The 25,545-nt window shown below is 30.0% G+C and overlaps 4 protein-coding genes across 4 annotated transcripts in view; 2 read left to right on the top strand and 2 right to left on the bottom strand.

Moving 5' to 3' along the window:
- Window positions 1-2,935, top strand: LOC111620016 (suppressor of Mek1-like). The gene is made up of 3 exons (XM_023361855.1): window positions 1-874; window positions 2,403-2,593; window positions 2,683-2,935. Exons 1-3 carry the CDS (start codon window positions 173-175, stop codon window positions 2,846-2,848), a joined length of 1,059 nt encoding a protein of 352 aa, XP_023217623.1. The 5' UTR covers window positions 1-172; the 3' UTR covers window positions 2,849-2,935.
- A 1,888-nt stretch (window positions 2,936-4,823) lies between these two features.
- LOC111620018 (52 kDa repressor of the inhibitor of the protein kinase-like) lies at window positions 4,824-8,307 on the top strand. The gene is made up of 6 exons (XM_023361857.1): window positions 4,824-4,838; window positions 6,757-6,890; window positions 6,974-7,110; window positions 7,192-7,357; window positions 7,506-7,669; window positions 7,842-8,307. The coding sequence occupies exons 2-6, from the start codon at window positions 6,875-6,877 to the stop codon at window positions 8,127-8,129; spliced, it is 771 nt and encodes a 256-aa protein (XP_023217625.1). The 5' UTR covers window positions 4,824-4,838; window positions 6,757-6,874; the 3' UTR covers window positions 8,130-8,307.
- LOC111620020 (growth arrest and DNA damage-inducible proteins-interacting protein 1-like) lies at window positions 5,568-6,626 on the bottom strand. Its single transcript, XM_023361858.1, has one exon. The coding sequence runs from the start codon at window positions 6,519-6,521 to the stop codon at window positions 5,763-5,765; it is 759 nt and encodes a 252-aa protein (XP_023217626.1). The 5' UTR covers window positions 6,522-6,626; the 3' UTR covers window positions 5,568-5,762.
- A 7,224-nt stretch (window positions 8,308-15,531) lies between the features above and the next one.
- Window positions 15,532-25,545, bottom strand: part of LOC111620021 (acyl-CoA-binding domain-containing protein 6-like) — a 20,684-nt gene continuing 10,670 nt past the window's right edge. The window contains exons 6-7 of the mRNA XM_023361859.1: window positions 15,829-15,859; window positions 15,532-15,743 (exon numbers count right to left, since the gene is read on the bottom strand). Coding sequence (XP_023217627.1) covers window positions 15,601-15,743; window positions 15,829-15,859 — 174 coding nt within the window. The 3' untranslated portion in view covers window positions 15,532-15,600. The remainder of the gene's footprint in view (window positions 15,744-15,828; window positions 15,860-25,545) is intronic.

A 25,545-nucleotide genomic window follows, 5' to 3' on the forward strand; every position in this document is an offset into this window, starting at 1 on the left:
ACTAACTCATTCTATTCGAGTTTCGTTCTGTATATATTTACTTATGTATACGGATTTATATTTTAAAATAAAGGGCTTCTACTAAATACAGTATTTGTTTATTTTTAAAGTGTCACTACATTAATTTGTCTAAATTTAAAGTAAAATAAATAGGAAAAAAATCTGATTAAATATGGATCATTTATCAACTACAGAAAATGATGATGTTCGAAGAGATGATAAACCAGAAAAAAATAAAACTGAAAGTAATGAAGAAGAAACTGAATTGAATAGTAATGAGAAGGAAGATGATAAATTGGAAGAAGAAGCTGAAATGAATGACAATAATAATGAAAATAATCATAAATTGTTAGAAGCAGAAATTAATGATGATGATGAGAAAATTAAGGAACTTGAATCTGGAATGAAAACAGATAAAGTAGAACAAGAAATAGAGCCCGAAACAAATATACAAATGAAAAATCAAGAAGTTGGAAGAAAAGATGATGACAAAATAAAAATTGAAGAAGAAGAAAAATTGTTTCTGGAAATAGATGAAACTGACTTCAAAGAGAATGAAAAGACTGAACAAGAAGAAATAATAAAAGTTGAAGTACAAATGACAGATGTGCACCATGATGATAAAGGAGAACGTAAAGTGGGATTCGTGATTCCTCGTCAGTCCTTGGAAGAAATAATAATAGACGATAAAGATACTGTTTCATACAAAGAATTAGATCGGGAATTTCAGCTATCAAAAAGTAAATTAGATAAAAGTTTTAGTTGGAGTTTTCGATCGGAAAAAGATTTAGAACATGCTGATGTTGGAAAGATTGATGTTATTGGTATTAAACCTAAAATAATGGTTGAAATGCTATTAGAAAGAAAACAAAGAGTAATAATTTAATTTTTAAAAGTACTTTTATTACTAAAATTAATTCTTAAATTATTTTAATGTGTTCAAAAGTTAAAAGATCTCTGTTGAAATGTTAGTCAGCATTTAAGTTTCAAGATTATGAGGAAGTAAGGAATAACATATTATATAATAACGTATGAAAAGTAAGATGAATTATCAATTCAAAATGTTTTCCAAAACTTGCATTATCTTGTTTTAAATTAATGACACTTTTATTTATTTAGCATACTTTATTGTATAACAAATGGAATCAGTAAGTGAAAAGACAGACTTTGGATAAAATATATTTTCTTGTTTGTTTTGCATAACAAAAGTATTAAAATAAGAGAATGTAATATAGCTTTCAGTTTAGAATAGTGACTTCCAAATTTAATTTTTTAACACACACTAATTTAATGATATTCAAAGATTTTGAGATGTCTTTTGATAAAACTTTAAGAAAATGGGTAACTGAGAAGTTGAGTACACAGACTAATTTCCATTTAATCTGCTCATTCAGGCATGAACAGATATAAGAGGAACGGTTCTCTTATTCTGTTCACATTTGAAGATGGCCCATTAACTGGCTTAAAATGTTAGCATTCCTCCAACCTAACCCATTGTTAAAGGTGTATTGGTACTTCAGTAAGGTATCAAAATAGTTTGGAAAAAGATCTAATAATTTATTAATAGTTTTTCTTTTAATATTTTTAATTTTTCTTTTATAAGTTATTAAGATATTTTTTCTAATAAAAATATTATTAAAGAATATAAAAATTCAAAAAGATAACAATGAATATGTTTTATTATATAGAATGGCCACAAAGTCCTTATGCAAGAATTGTCTTTGCTTTACTTTAAGAGAATGTCTTAATGATGAATTTAGTGGAAAATGAATTGGTTATTGATCTGATAAGGTCTACTTGAAATCTAAACTTAATAACATCTAGTAATTTATAATCAGGGCATTGTGAAAGAGAACAAAAATACTTCATAAGAATTTAGAGATCTTTGATTTTGTTGTTTTTCTTCATAACATATATTAAATTAACAAGGGTAAACCCAATAGAAGTTATATGGCTTTGTTATAAAAGTGTAAAGGCATAGTTGAGAAATGTACTGTACAACAGTTGAAAACCTAAAAACAGCTATCAGAAATTGCTTTAGTGGTTTCCAAACCTTAACATAGCTGATTTTTGCAAGAACATGCAATAAAATATATGCAGAAAATGGAGAGGAACATTCAAGCTAACTTCTAAATAGCATGCACAGGAACTTGATAGAACTCCTCATGCCTATTATTTAACAAAAAGACAAAACTTAAATCATTCAAAAACATTTTGAATAATTTTTTCTTTTTGTTAATAATACATATTTGTTTATTGATACTATCATTACATCTATATTGAGAAGTTGTTAGATGATAATTTTCCAGATGTTGACTTTTGAACATCAACATATTCATTTTTAATTAAATTATAATTCCATTAAATAGTTTATATTTAAAAAATTTTTATATTTATTTCAGCCACAATATGAAAATTCATATCAAATTGATATACCTTATAAATTTGAAGTGGAGAAAGTAACTGCTATATTAGAGAAACATTTAACTACTTCTCTGTCTGGACAGACATATGAGTGCAACGTTGCTTGTAAAAAGGCAAAAAAGATATCCCATGATATATTGATTGAAGTGAAAAGTCTCAAATATATAAGGTAAACTTTACATAACAAAAATAGATAAATAATTAATTGTAGTTATAAAAACTATTGTTTATTTATTTGAATTTGTTTTTTTATTCTAGACACAAAATAATAAGTGTTGTGACCGTTGGTCAGAAAGCTGATCAGTCTCTTCATATGATTAATGGGAATTTATGGAATACTAATTTTGATAATTTTGCAACATATAAATTTGAAAATCATAATTTGTTTGCTGTTGCAGCAGTTTTTGCTTTGCATTACGAATAAAAAATTTAACTATAAAAAAATAATGTTACATATAATATATAAATATTTAGAAATAAAACTACACATGAATTTAGATTATGTCGTTATTATTTATGGAATATTTATTAAATAATTATTTAATTTTCAATTAATAAAATTATTTCAAAAACAAAGTTATCCATGTTTATGGTTAAACACTAGTTAAATTTATTACTGTTTATAAAAAAATTACTCTTTACATGAATTTATAATATAAATTTCCATGTTTATCAAAATATGTTGCTACAGCATTCTGATTGTTAATTTCTATAATATGAAATTGTAATATCAATTATAATTTTTTAATCTTTACACAACATATATATGTTTATAAACATGTATTGATGTACCTTTTTATTCAAATCTTCCTGTATGTAAGTATATATTATTAACCCAAATACAGTTAAATGATTTTCTGGTTGTCAGATGTTCTTTTATTCCCTTCTATGTTATTTGAAAATTGAATTAATTTATACAGAATTTTTATAAATTTTAGTATTGAGTACTTGTTAATTATAACTGTTTGTAAAAATTTGCATTTGTTTTTTTTTTTTTTTTTTGGGTATCCTATTTACAAATCATTATATTACTTTACATTTTGTGATCTTTAGTTGTCCTCTAGTAATATTGTTAAATTAAACTTAGTTCAACTATTTTTTTTCTCTTTCATGTTAAACATTATAATTTATATAACAGAATAAATTTATTGGAGAAAACAACATGAAGGATCACAATTGAAAGCTAAAGGATTACCAGCAGTTTCTAACTTTTATAATCCACATACCTCTAAATACCCATACATGAAAATAGCTAAAGAATATCACTGAACAGTTTTTCTATATTCATTGTAATCGGGCTGCAATTTGAAAAAATTGTAGACCTATAAATTTCCACTGTAGTCCATCTGTCTTTCCTTCCTTAAACTTGAGAACAGAATTAGATAGATGAAAGTTGAGACCAGATATGGAAAGCTTAGGTGCAGGAGATCCCAATTAACTATATACAAACTTCATGTACAGATCAGAAGTCACATTATTTCAATTCAAAAATTCTCCCCAGAACAGTTAGATAGATGACGGGCATGATACTGTTGTTATCTGGAAAAGTATGATGTAGTACAGAAGCAACACTCTACAGTACTAATTTGAGATGGAGAGCATATATTTTAAATGAAGTAAATTAAAATTATTATTAAAAATTGCAGCTTGGCATTGTGACTATGTCACAATAAATAATTGCTTGTTTTATTAAAGATTAACAAAATTTGTTTTTTTTTATCAAAATAACAAGTAATAGTTGCTAAACACAAATTTTAATTGCAGTACGATAGTTTAAGCTTGATTTTCAAATTCCACAATTTAAATATAAGTTAAAACTTAGGCCAGGCAATATAATTTTATCAGTCTCATCTAAATGATTTTTTAACTTGAATCCATAAATGCAATTCAAATTATTATTAAAAATATATCAATAGCCATCAGTGGCACACTCAGGATTTAATTTTGGGGAGCAGAGTTGAACCGATAGAAAACATTTTTAATGGCAATTCAATAAAATTCCCACCTTATGTGATCACTAATTCATAAGTAGTATAGAAATAGAAGCCACAACACAATATAAATTAAAGAATGAATTTTAATTACAAAGACTTTTGGAAAATTTTCTAGTGTTTGTTTTCCTTTTTTCTTTGAAATGTACTAGGCCCTTAACCTCCCTCTGGGTATGCCACTGCTAAGCATAGATTGATTGGACAAGCTTCCTACCTGAAGGAACTGGCATCCTGTTGGCCGTTGAAACAGACTCTTTTAACTCTTAATAGGAGAATACCAATGGGCCATGATTGCACTCCTTACATTCTTCTAATAGATCAAGATTGAAAAAATGAAAGGGCCTGCTGCCACATTTACAAAATGATGGATTGTAATTGGTGCATTTGATGGAAATGCAAATCATTATTGTCAAATGACATTTGGTAAGCAGAGTCTACAAGTGTGTGAACTACAAAATACAGTATTAGTTTAAGTATTGAACCTTAAATATTAATTGAAAATGTTCAGATATGCTATTTGATTAATCCAGATGATACAAAATTATAATTAATATGTTCAGTGTGTTCTACATTATTTGACATCTGACGAATTTGGATGAATGAAGGCCTGTGACCTGGCAGCAGTAATATGAACTAGTTCTGCACATTTTTAATGCTGTTTGATAAGTTTCAAATAGCATTCAAAATGTGCAGAACTAGCTCATATTACTGCTGCCAGGTCACAGGCCTTCATTCATCCAAATTAGCATTAAATTATATTTTTATTTGACACATTATATTTTAATAAAATTTCAATAATAAAAATTGAAATATTGTTGGAAGGTTATTTTTGTGTATTACTATTAGTAGATGAACTATATACTTAACTGATTTCAACCATAATTTTATGATAGTATGTACTAATTTAATTAAGCATTCTAATAATATATTTAAATCAATTATATAACTAGTATTCAAATATTAATTTAAATAACTTTCTTTGGAATATAAAGGTTTGTTTAAAACGTTGGTTGCTTATCAATATTCTTGAATCAAAGTTAAAACAAATTGATGTTTTTAAATTTTACATAATTTGAAAATTTTAAATATTAAACCAAACTTTTATGTATTGAAATAAAATATTGCAAAATATAGAAAAATATTGTATGGTCTATTAAATATTTTATTTTTATTCACGTGGTATTATCATTATCTAATAATAATATATTTGAAAGTTTTCAAGACTAAGATTAGTCTAACTCAAACTTTTTATCATAAATGCAACAAAAAAATGGCAATATAAAGAAAATAGCATAAACTTATGATCCAATCATAAACTTTACATAAATGTTATTTAATATTTAATTTTCATGAGTTTTTGGGTGATTGTTCTTCAGCTGTACCTAATAACATGGCAAGCATTTTCTGTTCACGTTCTTGCTTCTTCAATTTTCTCTTTACCTTCTTTTCCTCCTCCTCTTTCATCTGAAGCACCTCCTGGAATCGCTCATCCTTAGGATCCATTTTATAACCAATGTATTCCTGTACGTCTTCGATTAACTTCTGTTTACGTAATTTTTGAGCTTTTGCTTCTGCTTCTTTCTTCTGTTTTCTAATTTCAAATTCTCTCATCCAGGTATCTACTTTAGCCATATTCTTTTCAATCATCTCTTCTCGTTCTCTCCTGTATTCTACATCCTGCTGGTCTTTTTCTCTCACTTTTGCTAGCATCTCGTTCAAAGGCGTATAAGCAATTGATTGATATTTCTTCAATTCTTTCAGATATTCTTTAGATGGCCACATCAAACCCGGATTTATTCCGCACTTTTTACCAAATCTCGCGTAATTTTTACGAAGATTTGCCAATTTGTAATGATGAAAATATTGCAAGGGTAACATCTGCTTTTTCATATATATCTGGCGAACACTTTCTGGTAAACGTGAGATATCACGTTTCTTTTCTATTTCGTCTATTTCATTATTGTCTGATGCTTCCTCACTCACTATTGTCGAACATAATTTAAAATTATACCGTTTTAATGAATTCAGATCAAGAAATAAAGTATTTTTTGTATTAGAAGTGAAAAATCTATACATATTTCTCAATAATTTAAGGTTAATATCCATTATTTCACGAATTCACACACGTTTAATACATAGCCGCCATATTGTCAATGTAAGTTAAGTGTTGCCATGCTAAAACTGAAAAAAAAGTTATACCACCTATATCAAACGCTTATTTAGAAAACTAAAATTCATTTTATATCTTATGCTTTGTACATGTTAAACTTTTTAAAATAATAATATCATCATTTAATATTCAAAATATATATTAAAAAATGCTTTGTTGCTTTTCATATAGGCAGTCTTGAACTATGCTCTCAAGCAAGGTCTATAATTGGTCTATAAACACAAGGTCAGGACACGATACCGTGATGCTCAGCGGCAGTCGTCATATTGAGTCTTTTACGACGTGACCGATGTTTCTAGAGCGAAGTGATTATTTATTTGTTTCTTTCTATTTCAGTTAATTTGATTTCTTATTTAATTGTGTATTTTAAAAATGGTTGGGTGTTCAGCACCGAATTGTAAAAATTCGACAGAAAAAGGTGTAAGATTGTTTCGTTTTCCCGCTGACAAAGCCAGGAAAGCTAAATGGGGTCAATATTGCAGAAGAGAAAAATGGAAGCCAACTGAGAGTTCAAGGCTATGTGAGGTTAGTGAATAAAAATAATGTTGAAAATATAAATTTATGAGGTATTTACAATAACTTCTGTAATGTAACTAAATTTTTTAGATACATTTTGAGGAGTCACAATTTGAACTTAAAAGAGCGGATGGGAGAAAATTATTGAAATGGAATGCAATTCCGACTCTTTTTGATCTTCCAAATTTTACACCCCGTCTGCCATTAAGAGAAGCACCAAGAGAAAGAGAACCACCTCCAAATGAGTGCAGCTTTGGTAAGATAGGTTTATACATCTTATAAAACTATCAATAGTAGAATTGAATGTATGAACACACATATATATGTTCGTACATTTAGTTTTATTATTGATCACTTGTAAAATTATCTGTAGTTTTGCTTGAACAATTAAATTTAATTTACAGCTTTGTCGTCTGTGAATTGTAATGAAGCAGAAGAGTCTGCAGCTGTAGATACAAATGATAGTCATAATGAAAAAGAAGCAGAAGCAGAAGAGTCTGCAGCTGTAGTTGCAAATGATAGTCGCAATGAAAAACTTGCTGCAGAAAATAAAATGTTGAAAAGAGAGGTAATAATAATGTTATTACATTCAACTATGTCATGATGAGGGAGGGATCTATGCTTGGAGAATAAATTAAGTTAGGCTTTCTTTTCATCAGAATATTTTGTCAAATTGTAAAGGACATGCCAAAAACAACTAATTTTAATAATGTTAAAATTAATTTGTATGTACTTTTCAGATAAGAAGACTAATGGAGAGGCAAGAGGCATTGGAGAGAAAGCTTAGCAAATTTTTGAAGCCTGACCAAGTGCAGTATATGCAGAGGGTGAGCAAGAGTAATCCCTATCCGTGGACTAACGAGACCATCAGGCATGCATTACAATTAAAATGTGCTGTAGGTAATAGAGGTTATGAATACCTTAGACAAATTGAGTATCCTTTGCCGTCATCGAGGACAATTAACAGAAGAATTAAATCCTGCAGATTCAATTCTTCTAATTTACTCAAGACCTTACTCTCAAGTTAGTGTGTTGGATTGCTGATAGCTGGCATTAGAGTCGTACTACGGTGAGAAGTTGGTTTAACCATTTGGTTATTAGGTATTTTTACTGTTTTCAAGCATTTTTGTAACTTTCTTTTTCTATGTTTTGTCAAAAAGAATCTTATTTGTAATTACATTTTTTAATTTTATATCATGTATAATGAAAGAAAAAGTATATTTGGTTTATAGAAAAATTTAATAAGATGATAATTTGAAATTACAGATGAGGATGTGGATAAATCGAAAATATAATTATTTTTGATTTAATTTATCCAGGTTTTAAATAAAGATCTTTTTAAAACTGTTATATTGCTACATATTGTGAATGAAATTTTTGTACATAATATTCTGAGCATAATATATCTGTTCAATGCATAGGTAATGGTAAAATAAGTAAATAAATTTGCATTTTACTGCTTTATTTTATTACATATGTATGACAATATAATTAGGAAAACCATAGCTTATCCTCTGATACATTTAAATAGCCATAAAAATTCAATCCAGATAAAGACATACTATTNCCTTTTCTCTTAAGTCCCATCTGATTCAAGTCTTTTCCACCTTATCTTTCCAATGCAGCTTTGGTCTTTCTCTCTTCTTCCTTTCACTACCAGTTTTCTGACCCTCTTTCCAACATAATCTTCACTACTATGCTCTATGTTGCCAAGCCACTTCAACCTTCAAATTACATGGCTCAAGAGAATTAAGTAAATTTATTTTTTAAAATTTATTAAACAGTAGACAAAAAATAGAAATATTTAACTTCAACTTTATTTATTCTGTTATTTTATAATAAATTGATTATTAAGCAACAATTATTCATTAGAATATGCAATTTTGTAGTATGTTACATTACTCTCAATTATTATGAAATATTACTTTACATGACTGAAAGTTTTAATTTTAATTACCATATTCTATTTTAAATTTTAAAGTGTGTTTTTAGTCCATAAACAATATAACATTTATTCTGTTTAATACATCTGTTATACTAATGTTTGTTATTCTATTTAATAAGTTACATAATATTGTTATATAACCTGTCAGAAAACCAAAACTTTACTACAAACAGTCTATAGACTAGTACTGATCTGAGAACTATTAATGTAATTTAAACAGGATTAATTAAAACCACTTTAATGATGCATACTGCAAACATTTTAGAATAAATGTTAAATATTAAAGCAGTTTATATACTGGATTTTTGTTTTCATCTAACAATATAAAATATTTAAAAGAAATCTCTATTAATACCCTGATACTGTATTTTCTAATTTCACTAAAACTGTTACTTCAGAAAATGCAACATGTTCACAGTGAATGACAGTATATGCAGCAAATAGCATTATGTATTTGTATCAAAATATGAATTTTATAAAAGCAATAATAATAATTATAAAATATGCACTAAATTTTAGTTGAAGTTTTCTTATTGAATATATTCAAGCAATCTCGTATGGCTATTGTTCCTGATAAAGGAAAACATCAACTAACTGTAGAAGAGGAAAATAATTTTCTGTAGTCCTCTAAACAAGTAATCATTTATTATTATATTACAAATCTCACACAGCAGAAATCTTCACAATAATTAATAAATATTAATAATAATTTATAATTAATATAAATAAGATGTTTTTGAAAAATAATTCATTAGTGAATATTTCTTATGATAATATTATGTGGTTCTTGTGATAAATATATTTTTTTAAATCTGAAAAAGCAATGTTTAATGACCTAAAAACATTTGTTAAAAAAAAGCTAAAATGTGAGTAGATCATGTTTTTCTTAATGTAGTAATATGGAATAAGAAAGTTGAGTACATTATCAAACAATAAAATGGCACCTTGGGACAAAAAATCTTTAAGGCAGCATTTCTTCAATAATTTATGATGAAAATTTATCATCATACAGTTCTAATAAATCTGATTCCTCTGTATATAATCATTAATAAACAATTACTTATTAACTTTTAAATTATTACACACACTATTAAGCCATTGAAAAACTTGAACTTTAGACAAATTTTACAGAATACAGTACAAAGATACTTTATTCTACCTCAACTGAAAACATGACTGATAACAATTGCAGTACAAGGATAAATTTTATTTAGAATTCAAAACCTGAAACTTCTTTAGTGAAAATTAACGCATTAAAAGTACAAAGATATATTCTATTTACCAGATACAGTTTTTCATTTTTTTTTTTTTTTTTGTTAAAATTTTAGACAATATAGTACATGGCTAGATTTTAGAGAAACAAATATATCATCAGTGTTTCCATGAACAGTTATCATCACTTTAACACAAACATTACTGTTAATGGAAGTTTTACTGAAATTTAAAAGTTATCAAATATAATAAACTAAAAATATAATTTAAAACAAATGTATATTTACAATAATTTATAAATATTTACACAATTATTTTTGTGTATCAGCAGCAGTGTACATAAAAGAACTTCATATATTTTTTTTTTTTTGGCACTCAGAAGTTTTATTCATGTTGTTAGCAAAGATGTGAATTCTCACAGAAAAATAAGTTTTCAAAAGTAATTCTGCTACTTTGCAGGATAATGAAACTCTGAAGCTTTCATTTAATGAGCTTGCAGTTAGTCTCATCAGATGCATATTTTCATGATTAATTAAATAGTCTTAGAATATTTCTGAAAAGTTTCTTCTCCACATTTTATAACATTGAATGCTAATTTTGTTGGGGCATTAGATTTCCCTTACTGACTTCAGTTGTCCATTCGTGTGGCATTTTTGAAGATGACTCCGAGGTGCAAATTCTAGTTATGCAAATACTGCATGTTTTTTTTTTTTTTTTTTTTTGGGAAACCTTAATTATTTTGTGAAGCACCCAACCTGCTAAATAATACAGACCTGCCAACTGCAGTAAATTGAGACTGATATTTTTAAGACTATGGTCTTGAATTTCTTTGTTTTCTTTTGTCTGCAAAACTTTGTGCTTGGAGAAAAAATCCAGATAATACTCATCATCATCCACATCATGGTACTGAGCTATGCTAATCATTCAAGTAACATGCCTTAATTTGACATGGGTGGGATGAATATCATTTGTCTGACAAACTTGTGAAAAAAAAATTTTTACGCAATTGGTACTCAGCCTGCTGATTAAAAGATAGTCCAGAAAGTCACGTGGCAACAATTCCTCAAACAGTTCAATTGCAGATGTTGTAGACAGTTGCACTCCTCTTTGAACTGGCTTCCGACGATTTTTCCTTTGAAACTTTTAAAGGAAAATCAATGTGTAAACCGATACTTCAAGTGAACTATTTTCTCTGGTTGACTTTTACAGAGCGAATGAGTTTTACACCGATTCAGCATAATGTCATACGACTCGTTGATTTTATGTATAAACTAGCTTGTGGTTAATGCATCTCTGAGAATAATTCCAGATGATGCACAAAATTTTAAGGCAGAAGAAATGTTATAATTAATTAAATAAACTTTTAGCCACTGAAACTCTCATTTTCTGAAAAGAATTTGGGTTTAGTACTGTCACTGAGAGGGAGGGAGCTATCACTGGTCCTCCTTTTTCTTGCTGCACCTTACTATATACATACTGTATATAGGCCAGATGGCCGAGTGGTCAAGGTGGCAGCTCTGGAGGGCCTGGGATCGAATCCGGACAGGTCAAGGAATCCCCAGGAATTTTTCAGGGGGTGATCTGTTCGGACCCCGTCCCTCACCACCCAGTCGCCCCATTGTGGGCCTGGCCATACCCATAATGGGCTTGCAAAAATAGGCCCTCTTAGTGCCCACAGGGCGGAAAGAGTTAAAGAAAAAAAAAGTAGATGAGCCTGCTGTTGCTCGGGCAAAAAATATCAGCAAAGATTAGGATTTATTTCATACTTCTAACCCTTCTACTATATTATATTATAGTACAGTATTTGATTTTATATTTACAAAGGTAATCTCATGTAAGAGTTTATCGCACTGAATAACCAATCTAATACATTTTAAAAATTCTTTAAATTGTATACAGTAGAGGAATAAAGAATTTTTAAAATGTGTTAGATTGGTCATTCGGTGTGATAAACTCTTACGTAAGATTACTTTTTATAGTTATATAGCTGATCTTACCCGTTTTCATCGGGTGCAAGAATTAGGTCCCCCTCTTCCGAAGCTAATTAGAAAATTTTTAGATGGATCTAAAAATATGTTCGATTTCTTGCAAAAGTCCGCATTCGCAATAATACAGCCAAGTTCTTCATGGTAATCCTTAACCCTCTCCTTCGCGGAGGAAATTTCCAAAAATTTCATTTTAGTGTGCATTCTCATGATGTATCCTAACAGTGTACCAATTTTCAACTTTCAACTTCTAATCCTTTGGGCTCTGCGCTTATTATTATTATTCAGGTGACCAACTTTTTTATAATGAAAATGAGGACACTAATAAATTGAAGGAAAAAATATCGTAAATAAAAAACATTTTATTCATTACAACAATAATACACTATAATAATCTCTACTGCATGCATAGGTGCCGTGTTGTGTTTTGATAAGAAGTAAACAAAGCCATTTACGCTCTCTCTCTCTCAAGGTCTCTGGTGTGAAGAGCACGAATCTCATAGTTGCATCTCATCGCACTATACAGAGCCTTGATGAATCGTCATGTTAAATACAAACACGTCATATCAAATCACACGCAACAGATCGGTTCGGCATTGATTTAATACGGAGATTTACAGATTACTCTATAAATATCAAAAAGGAAGACATGTAGGAAGACACTTTTTGAGGGAGAACAGAACTTACAAAAGGAGGACGACTGATCACCTTATCATCATCAACCCACCTGAATTATAAAATTATTTCGGGTGTTTGGAGGGCAGATAAATCGACCCACGAAAATCGGTAACTCTGATTCCTGTGTACATTAACAGTGACTTTACTTGCGGAGAGTCACTGCCGTGACTCCTCATTCATTTTTTCTAATCTCAAGTATCAGTCTCGCGCATAACTAATCAACGCAATTTTAAATTATTTTTTGTTTCATAAAAGTAGTTGTCCAAAATTACCATATGGGCGGGTGGGTATGCAGATAATCGTTACAATGCTTTATGAGGTGAATCTGCCTACGAAAACGTTATGTCATGTTAATATCTTAACCCTGGCATAACAGAATGATTGTTTCCGAAGGGTTGCTTAAGGCAGCCATACACGTTAAGTTAATCCTCTAAGGCTGCCTGACCTTGAGGAACTTCAGAATTTCCTATCGCCCACACACAAAGAAGAAAATCTCTCAGCAGAGGCGTAGCTAGGGTGGGGCAAGTAGGGCATGTGATCCAGGCGCCACTCGCAGAGGGGCGCCAAATGGTCTCCATTGTCTCTCAGTCAGTCAGTCGATCATGACATCTGATGACGACATACTGTCTATTCTTGGATGTTTATTGGCAACAAATTCTATTAAAACTCGCGGGGAAAAAGTATGCATAGAAGTCTATGGTGTAAATAGTAGTGGTTTGGGTAGCACTGATCACAAAATTAATTTTTCAAGAGAAATCTTGGGCTATAGATTCTGTTAAAGAGCATCAATTATCAGCAAAAGATCAATGGCAAGTCAATTTTACTACCAAAAAAATTCATGGATTTTATAGACGAATATATATTAATAATTCTCAGCCACATCCGTTATTAGTACAAATTGTAAACATTATTATCGCAAATTAATTTTATAATTTAATAATTAAAAAGAATTTATTAAACTTTGTCTTATTTTAAGTTGTCATGTTTTAATTTACTTGGATATTAAAACAATAAATTTTTTAAAATGTAAAAGAAAATGATATAGAGTATCAAGATGTTTTATGAAAATGGAAGAAATGAATTGAGAAGTTTTCTAAATATTAAAATTATTTATAATTTTAATTTACTCAAGAAATTTTTGATTTGAAAATAATTTATAACCTGAAAAATTAATTTTTTAGGTTATAAATAATAAAAGTTAATAAGGTTATAGAAAATAATTCTTCCAAACATTCACGAGACATTGTTCTTACTACTCAGTGGTCTCACACTGAACGACACGACAGCACACGTTAAGGTCGGCCTGTGCAGTCCAAAACTATGCATGAAAATCAAATGGTTTTTTGATTCTACTCCAGTGGTCGGTACAATTCGCCAAAACTGTTAAGTTTTCCCCCACACACTATCAGGAATTACTCAAGGTCAGGCATGCATGGTTAATCCTTTGAGGATTAACTTAACGTGTATGGCCGCCTTTAGAGAAGTCTACTATTTGTCACCGCTATGTACTGTACGTAATTAATGTAACGTTCGATTATTCCGTGCTGTGTATTTAGTACAATTAAGGGTAAATCTAAGATATGCATTACATACTTTTGAGTGTGGTATGAGATGATGATTGTGGTTAGTTAATGCTATTTTTAATTTTTCTACTTATGGACGATTCCATATTGACGTCTAAAGATACTTACCATTATTTAACTAACGAATACAAATAGGAATTTAAATCAATGTGGATTGTATGTTTGACCGTATGTATTTATTAGTGGGGCAGCGATTGTACCACGCGTCTAGTATCAAAAAACGATAGTACAACCTATATTTTTTCATTCTTATTCAAGGGGTTCTTGGTTTACTGGTAGATTGGTAACAATACAAATATTTTATTAACATTTTTATTAATATGGTGAATGTTTTTTGAATCTCTGCACTATGGGCACTAAGAGGACCCCTTTTTCATGCCAAACATGGGTTTAATTAGACCTACAATGGGGTCCAATGTATCTAGGAAACATTCCTGGGTTACTAGCCTGGATTCAATCTGAGTTTCCCAGAATGACAAATTAACTGCTTCAACTGTCCTAATAACATGACTAACAAGTTCTAAATAAAATCAAGAAAAATTATTGCTTGAAGGCCATACAATTTGAAAACTAAATTTTCTGATTAACAGCTTGGTCTTTCTGTAAAATTTTTAAAATGAAATGTTCAGATAAATATAGCAAAATTTTAACTAAATTACAGGATTGGTCCAAAAGTCAGTTGATCATAATATGTTATTTTAACATTTAGAATAAAGCTGTATGTTAAAATCTTACTGAATCAAATAGTAAGAATAATTAATCTTGGTTAACTGACTTTTGAACCAACCTTATATTTAAATATAAGGATGGGCTAAAATGTTAGAGTTAGTTAATTTATACAGCTTTGAGTAATTTAGTTTGCTCTCAAATTTAAATTCTCAATGGTATGCAATCATGAACATTATAAAATAAAATTTTGTAATTTTTATAAATAAAGAATATTGACATACAATGACTATATATAAACTCAAGTATTTATTAATAAAAAAAAAAGTAAAAAGATCTGAATACCAATATTTTCAAAACATAATTTAAAATATTTACATGTCTTTAATAAATCAAGATCTTAACATATGAACATACTACAGATACATATTCAATTATAACAAGAAGGAAAAAGATTTGCAATTTCTTCATTAAATGCCACATCTTTGGCTGTCAAACCATTGTCATCCGTGATCATTTTAGCTCCATTCTCCAAAAGTAACTGGACGATATCAGGATATCCACAAAAACTTGCTGGAAATAAATTTTTTATGGAAATCAAAAATCATTTAGATAATTATATTTTGAATATAAAGCAAAAATTAAAACTGATAATTACCTAAATGTAAAGCAGTCTGCCCATAATCATCCTATATTATGAAGATAATAAAGTTTTTATGTAAATAAAAATGTACAGAAATAAGAATAAATTGAGGGTCATTCTAAAAGTAAAGAACATTTGTTTCTCTAGATATTTTTATTTAAGATAGTGAAACAAAACTTATTTTACAACACATATAATACCTTAGTTATATTTCTACATAGTCACGCTATAACAAATGTTTAAATTTGTCATCAGCTTTTCTATGCCTTCTGCACATTCAGTTACAGCCAAGTTCTTGAACCAGTCATTAACAGCCTCTTTCAGTTCATTGTCACTTCCAGTGATTCCCAGCTAAAAAATCCTTCAATTTTGGGAAAAGACATAATCACTTGGAGCCTAGTGATAAGAAGGATGTTCAAAAACTTTCCACTTAAACTGCTGTAGCAAGTTCTTCGAGTTCTTCGTCAACGCAGCAGTATGTGGACGTGCGTTATCCTGAAGAAGCACAATGTCTCTGGACAACAATCCCTACAGTTTGTTTCGAACTGAAGCTTCATTCATCACATTACCATAAACCTCGGATATCTGTCTGTAAATTTCAATACTTTTTTCACATTCAAAAAGCATATTACACTATGAAGCTCACTTCGTGGGATCTTTAATTTTGTCACACATTTCAAAGTCACACTTAAACAGTAAATGATCATTGTGGCTCACTGTTAGCATCAGACTGGCACAAAAACATGGGAAGGTTCATGATGCAGCAGTTGAGGGTTGTGGGAGAACTGAACGTCTTGTCAGATCAAAACATTCTTTTCTTTTAGAATGACCCTCATAAAATCACAACATTTATGACAATAAAACCTAGGGCTCTACATTATCTGAAAATGACAACAGAAACCATAAATCAAAACACAAATAGAAAAGAAAATATTTTCAACTTTTCTGTTGTAATTTTGTAAGTGATGGAATCTGTCTCATTGAAAATGTAATGTTGAATCATCATTTTATTAATTATTGAGAATTAATTTTCCTTATAGAAATATTATAAACAAAATTTTTCAATAATTTTACTATTTGTTTTAAACTGTAAAGCTAATAAAATATTAATTAAATATTTCATAACTGATCGTAAGTGGCATTTTTTATAAATGAAAGCTATATAATAATATCTAAAGAATCATAGAACAGTGTCAGAGAAAAATAAATATTTATTGCTTTCCATATAATTTGTTAGTTATTATTCAATATGCAGAGTTCTTAGTTGGTCACAACTTCAACTAAAAAAATTTTTTTCACTAGACCTGTTGCTATGGTTCTTTTAGTTTAGTACACAATGTCTTCAAGGCCCAATGAAGATTATCCAAGTACGAAATTGTGCTCCTACCTGTTTGTAATACAGATTGTTGTAAAGTATAAAATATTGATTTGTAGTATTGTAGAAACTAGTATTTGACCAACTAAAAATTTTTTTTTCATTTACTGCTTACAGCAGGTGAAAATGTAATTTGAGTAATATTTGTTTTTAACTCCTCTTTTTTATTTCTAGGTAGATGACTCTATTTAAGTGCTTCAGTATCTTCAATAATTTCCATATTGTTTCAAAGTGGCATTTTCATTTTTTTTTTAATATAAAGTTTGATAACCAAAACTATCATTCTCCAATGTAATGTCCCCCACCTCAAAAATGGTAACTCATGAAACCATTGTTGAAGCAACATTTTGTAAAATTTGTGAAACAAAAAATGTCAAAATGTTTCAGGATTAAAAATTAAACAGGGACCTAATCAACTTCTCTTTCCTGCTATTATTCCAAGGAATACTTCTATTATACTACTAGCAGATCCTGCCACATGTTGTTGTGGCTCAAAATGTATCTATTATAATTGTATAACACTTCCCCTAAGGGGGGGAATTTTTCAAAAAATCCCTTCTTAGGGTATATTCTCTTGACATACCCTATTAAAAACGCAATCAAAAATGCAAAAAACCGCATCTAAAATAGTATAATAGAAGCCAAATTCTTCACAGTAAGCCTTAATCCTGTCCCTCTCCCCCACAGGGGCATATCGAAAAATCCCTTTTTAGTGTATATGTTACTGTGAAAGACTGTAATTAGAGAATGTCGACACATACAAAATACGTCAGTGAAAGACTGAATATTTGGTTATATTATTATACATTCGAACAATCGCTGGTGTATGTCAACAAGCACAGATAAACTTTGGTGGAAGTCAAAATGACACCCGAGAAGCCGATGTCGACAGAGAGGCAACAGTCTGTTGCCAAATTCTTTGTGGGTAGCCGGAGGTAGGACAAGGTTGTACCTCTTTTCCCAGCAACGGTTTGGTGGCAACCACTTTGTCACTGAATGGCATTTTTTGTTCTTTTGATCCCGTGAACTGGGGATCGGTTTGTCACGTTGAGTGACGGAAGATGAGAGGGGTTGTCGGTAAGGCGTCGGCGATATACAAATAAAAGACATCATTAACAGATCAGTTCGTAATCACGTAATAATGTAATCAGTTCGTAAGTTGTAAAGAAAAGTTACTTTCCATAGATGAGATTTCTTCTCAATAAATTTTGCTGAGAGAAGCAGCTGCAGCTAATTCGAAAAGTGGAGGGCAAGGCTATACACGCTATCATTGCAAAAAGAAGTGTTCCACAAATAAATGCAGCTGTAAATAAATAAAGTGCAATTTGAAGTGCCATAACAGTTTAAGTTGTTGCAATAAATAAGATTGTATAACATTAATCACATAATTTATGTGTAAGGTTATTATTGTACTATTTTCTTTAATAATTTAGAATGTATGGTTCATTTTAAATTCAACAGTTTATTTACATGCTTTTACTTCAGCTTTCTCCTATATTAAAGTTGCATATTAAATCTGACATATTAAAAAGTTGCATTTTTGTCTTATCATAAAAATATTTTTATTCAACATTCACCATCAGTGCATGCCGAATGTCGACATTTGCTGGTGTAAGTGAGAAATAATGATATTTAGCAAATATTTCATACATACATGCTGACATTCACCAGAGAATCTCGACATTCGCCAGATATCGCTCATTCATAGTAACATGTATTCTGTTGACGTACCATATTAGAATGCAATCAAAAACACAAAAGACTGCATCTAAAATAGTATAAACAGAAGCAGAGTTCTTCATGGTAAGCCTTAATCCTGTCAATCTCCTCTCCAGTTGGGGGAATTTCAACATGTATATTACATAAAAACACGTGCGTATTCGAATGCAACATTGTGTAAAAATTTCAAAGGAATCTGTAGGAACAAACAAACATCCTATCTATATAAATAAAAATGTATAGATGATCTGCTTTAGTTCATCCTCACAGAAAAGCAAACTTAGGTTGTCGTACTGATTAAGGCTTTTACGTCCAACCATCTGTTGGATGTAAAAGCCTTAATCCTAGATGATATCTTTTAATTTATATGAATGTTTAACAATAATATACAGCCTATGTCCACCCTGAAGTTCCATTCTAAATATTGGTGAAAGAATTTTTGAAATCGGCTGAGTAGTTTCGGAGATTACTTCCTACATCCAAACTTTACCTCTTTATAATACTGTATTAGTATAGATAATCCTGAATCAAGGTATACATCATTCTTCTCATCAAGTATCTTTTGCAGATGAAATAACTATTGCCCTTATAAAATGCCAAAATAATTCCTGCTCTTAAGTCTGTAGTTTCAAATATTCTGGATGTGTCACCATTACTATTAGATGATGCAGAATACTTAGTCTATTACCAGCTTAAAAAAATTATTTTCCCCCCTTTTTTTGAAAATATTTAAATTTGAATGTTTAGCATTCTAATTATAATGACCTGATGCAGATCTTAATTTAAATACATTATGACAAATGTTTTCGATCCCCTTAAGTTATTTTTGCTGGTATAGTTTAAAGGTTTTAGTGGAGTTATTTAATAGATGATGCAGCAATATTGATGCTAATGGGAAGTGTACCACAAGATTTTTCAATGTCTGCTGCTAAAATGGGATACTTAACTGATCTTGATGTGATTTTGAACCATATTTCATCTATAAATGTTTGTCTGATGGAGAATTACTTTAATAAAATTGAAGACAAAACTGTTCAAAAAGGATTGCCATTTATTATTTTTTGTGTTCCAAGACTAACACATTCTCGGCACCTGACCTTTCTTTGTAGGCTACTTGTCACCGGAAAATTACAAAGAGTTCTTTTAAAAAACACATCCAATTAAAATTACAAAAATTTCTGAAAAAGGAACTGGTGACATACAGTTGTCCTGCTTACATCCGTCTATACCTTCTTTTGGGGGTTTCCTCTGCTTTTTATCTACTAGAAATTGGTGCTGGAAAATATAGATTTTTAGAAATATAGAAAATATTTTATCTAATTGCTTCATTACACATTTACAATATGGTGAAACAACTATAGTTCATTTTTACCTACATTATGTTTCTTATCTGACAAATATCTGATAGATGATGATAACCAATATCACCTGGAAACATTATTATTATTTATTTTTGGGAAGGCTACTAGAGACAATTGCAAATTGATGTTATCAGAGTAATCACACAGAAGTGAGTAGACACAGGTTTATTATGACGATAGTATACATTTTGGACAGGTTGTCTACCCCCTCTTCAGCCATATTTGCTACAATTTGGTAGGTTTACAAAAATACAAATGGTTTTTCATTTAAAATTGTTGCTTAATTATTACTTATCATCATCATAAACCTCTGTCTACCCACTTGTGTGTGATAACTGACAATGTCAATAGTGTGGGATAAGTTTTGGCTCTATGAGGAGTTATTACAATTTTAATCTATCAGCACTAAGAAGAAAAGACAAATCACTAAATCCTTTGTAATTGTTTGGCCACGATTAGTTCTATCCTCCTACCTTTACTGTGCATTGTGTTACAAATTACGTAAACCAGTTCCATAACTCAGGTAATATTTTTGCTACTTTACTCATTCCAATTACAAAAGCTAGATAATTCCATTCATTCAACCAAATGCTACAATTATAAATCATCCCTGACTTATGTCATTATCAACAATATTTTGACAAGTTTTCTGTAGCCAATGTAATAAAAAAAGTTTACTTTGAGCCATGAGGTACCTGATGTGGTGCAAGTTTTTAACATCAGATTGATTACTTTCAGAAAATCATACCATAATGAATGAAATATTGCAGCCATGAAAAACTATAGGTACAAACCAAAACTTGTGCATATTAGGGACTATCCGTAAATTATATCTGCATTTTTCTTGAAATTTTTACTTCCCCCTTAGTTTTTAAAGTTTCCATAATTGCCCTCCTCTCTTTGGGCATCCAACAAAACTTGACCCCCCCTTAAAATCTTTATCACTTTATGAATGATAGATACCAAAAGTAGAAACAAAATTAAAGAAATTTTGAAATAAATGTTAATATAATTAAATTTTATGCATTTTATAAAATAATGTCACTGAAGCTCAAACCCTCTTTCCCTTATCCAACTGTTTTAAAAACTTTTTTAACAGTAATTTCATGTTTGTATTGGCTACAAAGTTCTAAATAAGAAATTAAAGTGAGCCATATTATCAAAAACTATAAAAATGCTTATATTTTTATTGTTAGGGTTTTTTAAAACTATTTTTATTACATTACTACTGCATAAAAAATGACCATGACCATATCACAAAGACAAAAAGGCACATCCTGAAATTTGAATGATGATATAACTATAGAACATGATTCATAAACTTTGGGATATCATACACACTCATGCCTGTATATATTTCCAACCAAAATAGAAACAAAGATGCTAAATATTTAGCATCTCTGTTTCTATTAATATCTTATTGTTTGAGGTGTTTATTGTTTACTTACTTACTTATTGTCAAGTACTTTTTTAATTAACAAAAAAAGTACTTGACAATAAGTAAGTAAGTAAACAATAAACACCTCAAACAATAAGATATTAATAACACAACTTATAAGTATCAAATGATTATTTCTATTAATTCTACTCAGTTTTTAAGAAAAAAGGAATCAGAGATGATTGTATTTTTGTCGTGTTTATTGAATTTTATCATTTATTGTTTTCTTTCATAGTCATTTTCAGAAGCTCCAGTAGCTTTAAACAAAGAAAAGAAAAAAAGTTTTTTAAAGTTGATTCCCTTTCATTGCACAGTACATGTTGTCTTTTAGCTTCTTCTGGGGCTTGATGCTGCTCTGATTTTTAACTTTTCTCAATATAGATGAAAATGTGATAAGAATGCCTAAGCATCTCTAACATGGTCATCCGTAAGGGACTGTCCAAAATGGGGGGAGGTGTTTAATAACTAATTTTCATGTGAAATATGGGGTGACCATATATATATAAAAAGCAGAATTAATGAATGAAATGTGGTTTGCATTGTAAATATTGTAAGCATGGGGGTTTTGGTTGACAGGAAAAAATTAGTTCCAAAAATAACCAATAGTTGGCATTGTCATTTGAATTTCTTTTGTATGTCAATGAAAATGACTTAATATCAGGTGAATCCTAACCAAAATTTTTCAGCATGCTGAAAATTGTGATAAGAATAATAGGCCTATCTTTAGCATTAAACAATAGACAGAAATGTTATTTGGTGTGAATAAAAAAGTATGGCCTATTATAAAGCCCATTATATCCACACATGAAATATATTATAATGAAAAAGTATTAAAAATTTATGATGATAATTCAAATTTTGTGGGTTTTTGACTCTGGAGGGGCCCAGGGCTAAAGCCCTATTAATCTCTATGTAGATCTGCCCCTGTACACAATACAAATATGCTGACTGGGCACTGCAAGCTTTTGATACAATCTGGCCATGTTAAATGTTTCAAATGACATCATGCTTGCACACTTGTTTGCTGCAGCAAACCTCCACATGAGCAAGTGATCGAGTTCCCACAAGTATTGAACTGACTTAAAATGGCTAGCCGCCAATATAGAAGCAAACACAAATGATAAAAAAATTTACATGTTAGAATAAATTATTATTGGCATATTTGTTCTCATATAAAAAGTATATTGACAGTCAAAACTTTCTCTTAAGCATGCAGTGCATGCTAAGCAAGCCCAGAGAATTTGTCCATTTAATATGTTTATTAGATGAGCAAGTGGCAAGTGTCGGACATGACGACAACAACAACAGGATATAACAATCTGCAGTTGTAACCATTGTTGTTTGGCTAAAGTGCAGCACGTCTAGATGTATGGATGGAGGTTACCATATGGCAAACAGCATTTTTCAATTCTAACAATGTGGAATGACCTGATAGAAACACATGAGACTTTCAATAGGATTTCTGATTGCAAGATTATTTAAAGTCATTTTCATTGTTTGCACAAATATTCATTTTCTTTTGTATGTCAACACCATATATTGGAGATTTTTGGAATTAATTTTTTCCTGTCAACAAAAGTTTGTGAGGCAAGTATTGTCAGCACAGGGAAACCCTGTGCTGACAATACTTATCACACAAACCACATTTCGTTCCAATAATTCTTCCATTCTTTATGAATGTTTAAAGTTTTTATAGACTTTTTGCCCACCTGCATGTTTAAGAATTTTTGCTGAATTTTGATATATATTGTTTTTATTCTGCTAAATATGATGATAAGTCATTCTATTATGTGTTACATTGGCATCATACATGCTCAATCATATAAACAATCATAAAAAACTTTTTTCTGGACTAAAAAAATATGAAGAAGAAATTGTTATTAAAAAATAACATAGTTCACAACAAACATACTCTAATTTTGGTAAAATTTTAGAAATAACTACATAGCAGAAAATATTTATCTATACTAATATTATAAAAAGGTTAAGTCTGTAAGTTTGGATGTAGGAAGTAATCTCCGAAACTACTCATCCGATTTCAAAAATTCTTTCACCAATATTTAGAATGGAACTTCAGGCTGGACATAGGCTGTATATTATTCCGTTAAACATTCATATAAATTAAAAGATATCATCTAGGATTAAGACTTTTATGTCCAACAGATGGTGCTAACTTCGCCAGTACAACGACCTAAGTTTGCTTTTCTGTGAGGATGAACAAAAGCAGATCATCTATCTATATAAATAAAAATGTAATGTTCGTTTGTTCCTACTGATTCTTTTGAAATTTTGACACAACGTTACATTCGAATATGCACATGTCTTTATATAATATACAGGTCGAAATTCCTCCAACTGGGGGGTGGACAGGATTAAGGCTTACTGTGAAGAACTTGGCTTTTACTACACTATTTTAGAAGCATTTTTTGCGTTTTTGATTGCGTTTTAATAGGGTACGTCAAGAAAATGTACACTAAGAAAGGATTTTTCGAAAAATTCCCCCCCCCACAGGGGAAGTGTTATACATTTATAATACATACATTTTAAGCCACAACAACACCTGGCGGGGTCTACTAGTATTTGAATGAAATGATGGTATATCAATATATCAATGTAATTACCAAACAAACATCCAGATTCTTTATCAGGCTTTATACATATAAAGCTAAATAATTATTAAGCAATTTAGCAGGAGGTAGAGATCTGTTGTTAGATATGATTTTGAATTAATTTAAATTTAGAATATTCTGGAAGAAAAAGATCAGCCCATAACAGGACTTAAACCTGCAACTCCCTCTTAACATATAGATCAGTGGTTCTCAACCTTTGAGGCTGTGGAATACCATTCATATACTTTTTATTACATCGAGCATTAACGTCAATATATTCAAAAATTGATAAGAAGTTCAATGTTTACAATTCTCATGAAACAATGAAGCAATAAACTAATAAACTTCAATATATTGAATAAAATAAAAACATGGAATTGTCCACTGATGTACAGTACACACACTGCCAATTGCACTACATGAACCTCTGTATAATCTTTACTTCCAAGCTAATTATATATATACAGTAGAGCATCAGTTATCTGAAAGAATCCAGTTGGCAAATTTAAATTTTCACTAGTGCTGTGGTGCTGCAATCTTTGGCTATATCTTGGGCTACTCCAATATTTTTTTTGTTGGTATGTGTTTTAGCTGGCAGCACTCGCACTTTTGTGTGGTGTTTTTCTGAGCACTGCGTTTCCTGCTAAATCGAACGTTTTTGACACTAGATTAACTTCTAAAGTATAATTTTTATTTGTTTATATTTTTCAATATATTTACAGTAGATTCCCCTATAAGACAATAGATACATTCCGTTCTTTATGAATCCGATTTTGTAGGAATCACAGCCCAATACGTGTAAAGTTTATGGACTATGGCTGTTTGAAAGATTTTCTTCCATAAAATTAATCGATTCTAGACTAATCTGACTCAACATTTCCAAAATACGTATATTTTTTTTGGGAATAATCCATATAAACTACGCTATAAACAAAAAATTGTAGGATTACTTACCGAGTGTCACCATTCGACATCGCCGTTACTCAAGCTAGTTTTCGTCGCGGAACAGCGCAGCAAACCGCGGCCGCAATTTCTGATGTCATTTTTCTGCGAAAACTTTGTTGAACTTTGGAGACATCATTAATATAAATAATTTTAATCGCTGTTGAATAAGAAATGTTTCTTTCACAAGAAATGTATAAAATTACAGTACTGTATTAGACTTACAGTACCTAATTTACATACTGTACAGAGATAGAGGCGGAAGAAGAGTCCGTAGCGTGGCGCCAC

Source organism: Centruroides sculpturatus, unplaced genomic scaffold (genome assembly GCF_000671375.1).
Source record: "Centruroides sculpturatus isolate CEXI.00-Female unplaced genomic scaffold, Cexi_2.0 scaffold12, whole genome shotgun sequence".
Lineage (NCBI taxonomy): Eukaryota > Metazoa > Arthropoda > Arachnida > Scorpiones > Buthidae > Centruroides > Centruroides sculpturatus.

What these genes read in the sequence shown, in the direction of transcription:
- LOC111620016 (XM_023361855.1), top strand. Translation starts at nt 173, where the DNA reads ATGGATCATTTATCAACTACAGAAAATGATGATGTTCGAAGAGATGAT. An exon ending in TATTAGAAAGAAAACAAAGA is followed by an intron (nt 875 to 2,402) that starts GTAATAATTTAA and finishes TATTTATTTCAG; the next exon opens with CCACAATATGAAAATTCATA. An exon ending in AAAAGTCTCAAATATATAAG is followed by an intron (nt 2,594 to 2,682) that starts GTAAACTTTACA and finishes TTTTTATTCTAG; the next exon opens with ACACAAAATAATAAGTGTTG.
- LOC111620020 (XM_023361858.1), bottom strand. Translation starts at nt 6,521, where the DNA reads ATGGATATTAACCTTAAATTATTGAGAAATATGTATAGATTTTTCACT.
- LOC111620018 (XM_023361857.1), top strand. An exon ending in AGAGTTCAAGGCTATGTGAG is followed by an intron (nt 7,111 to 7,191) that starts GTTAGTGAATAA and finishes TAAATTTTTTAG; the next exon opens with ATACATTTTGAGGAGTCACA. An exon ending in TCCAAATGAGTGCAGCTTTG is followed by an intron (nt 7,358 to 7,505) that starts GTAAGATAGGTT and finishes TTTAATTTACAG; the next exon opens with CTTTGTCGTCTGTGAATTGT.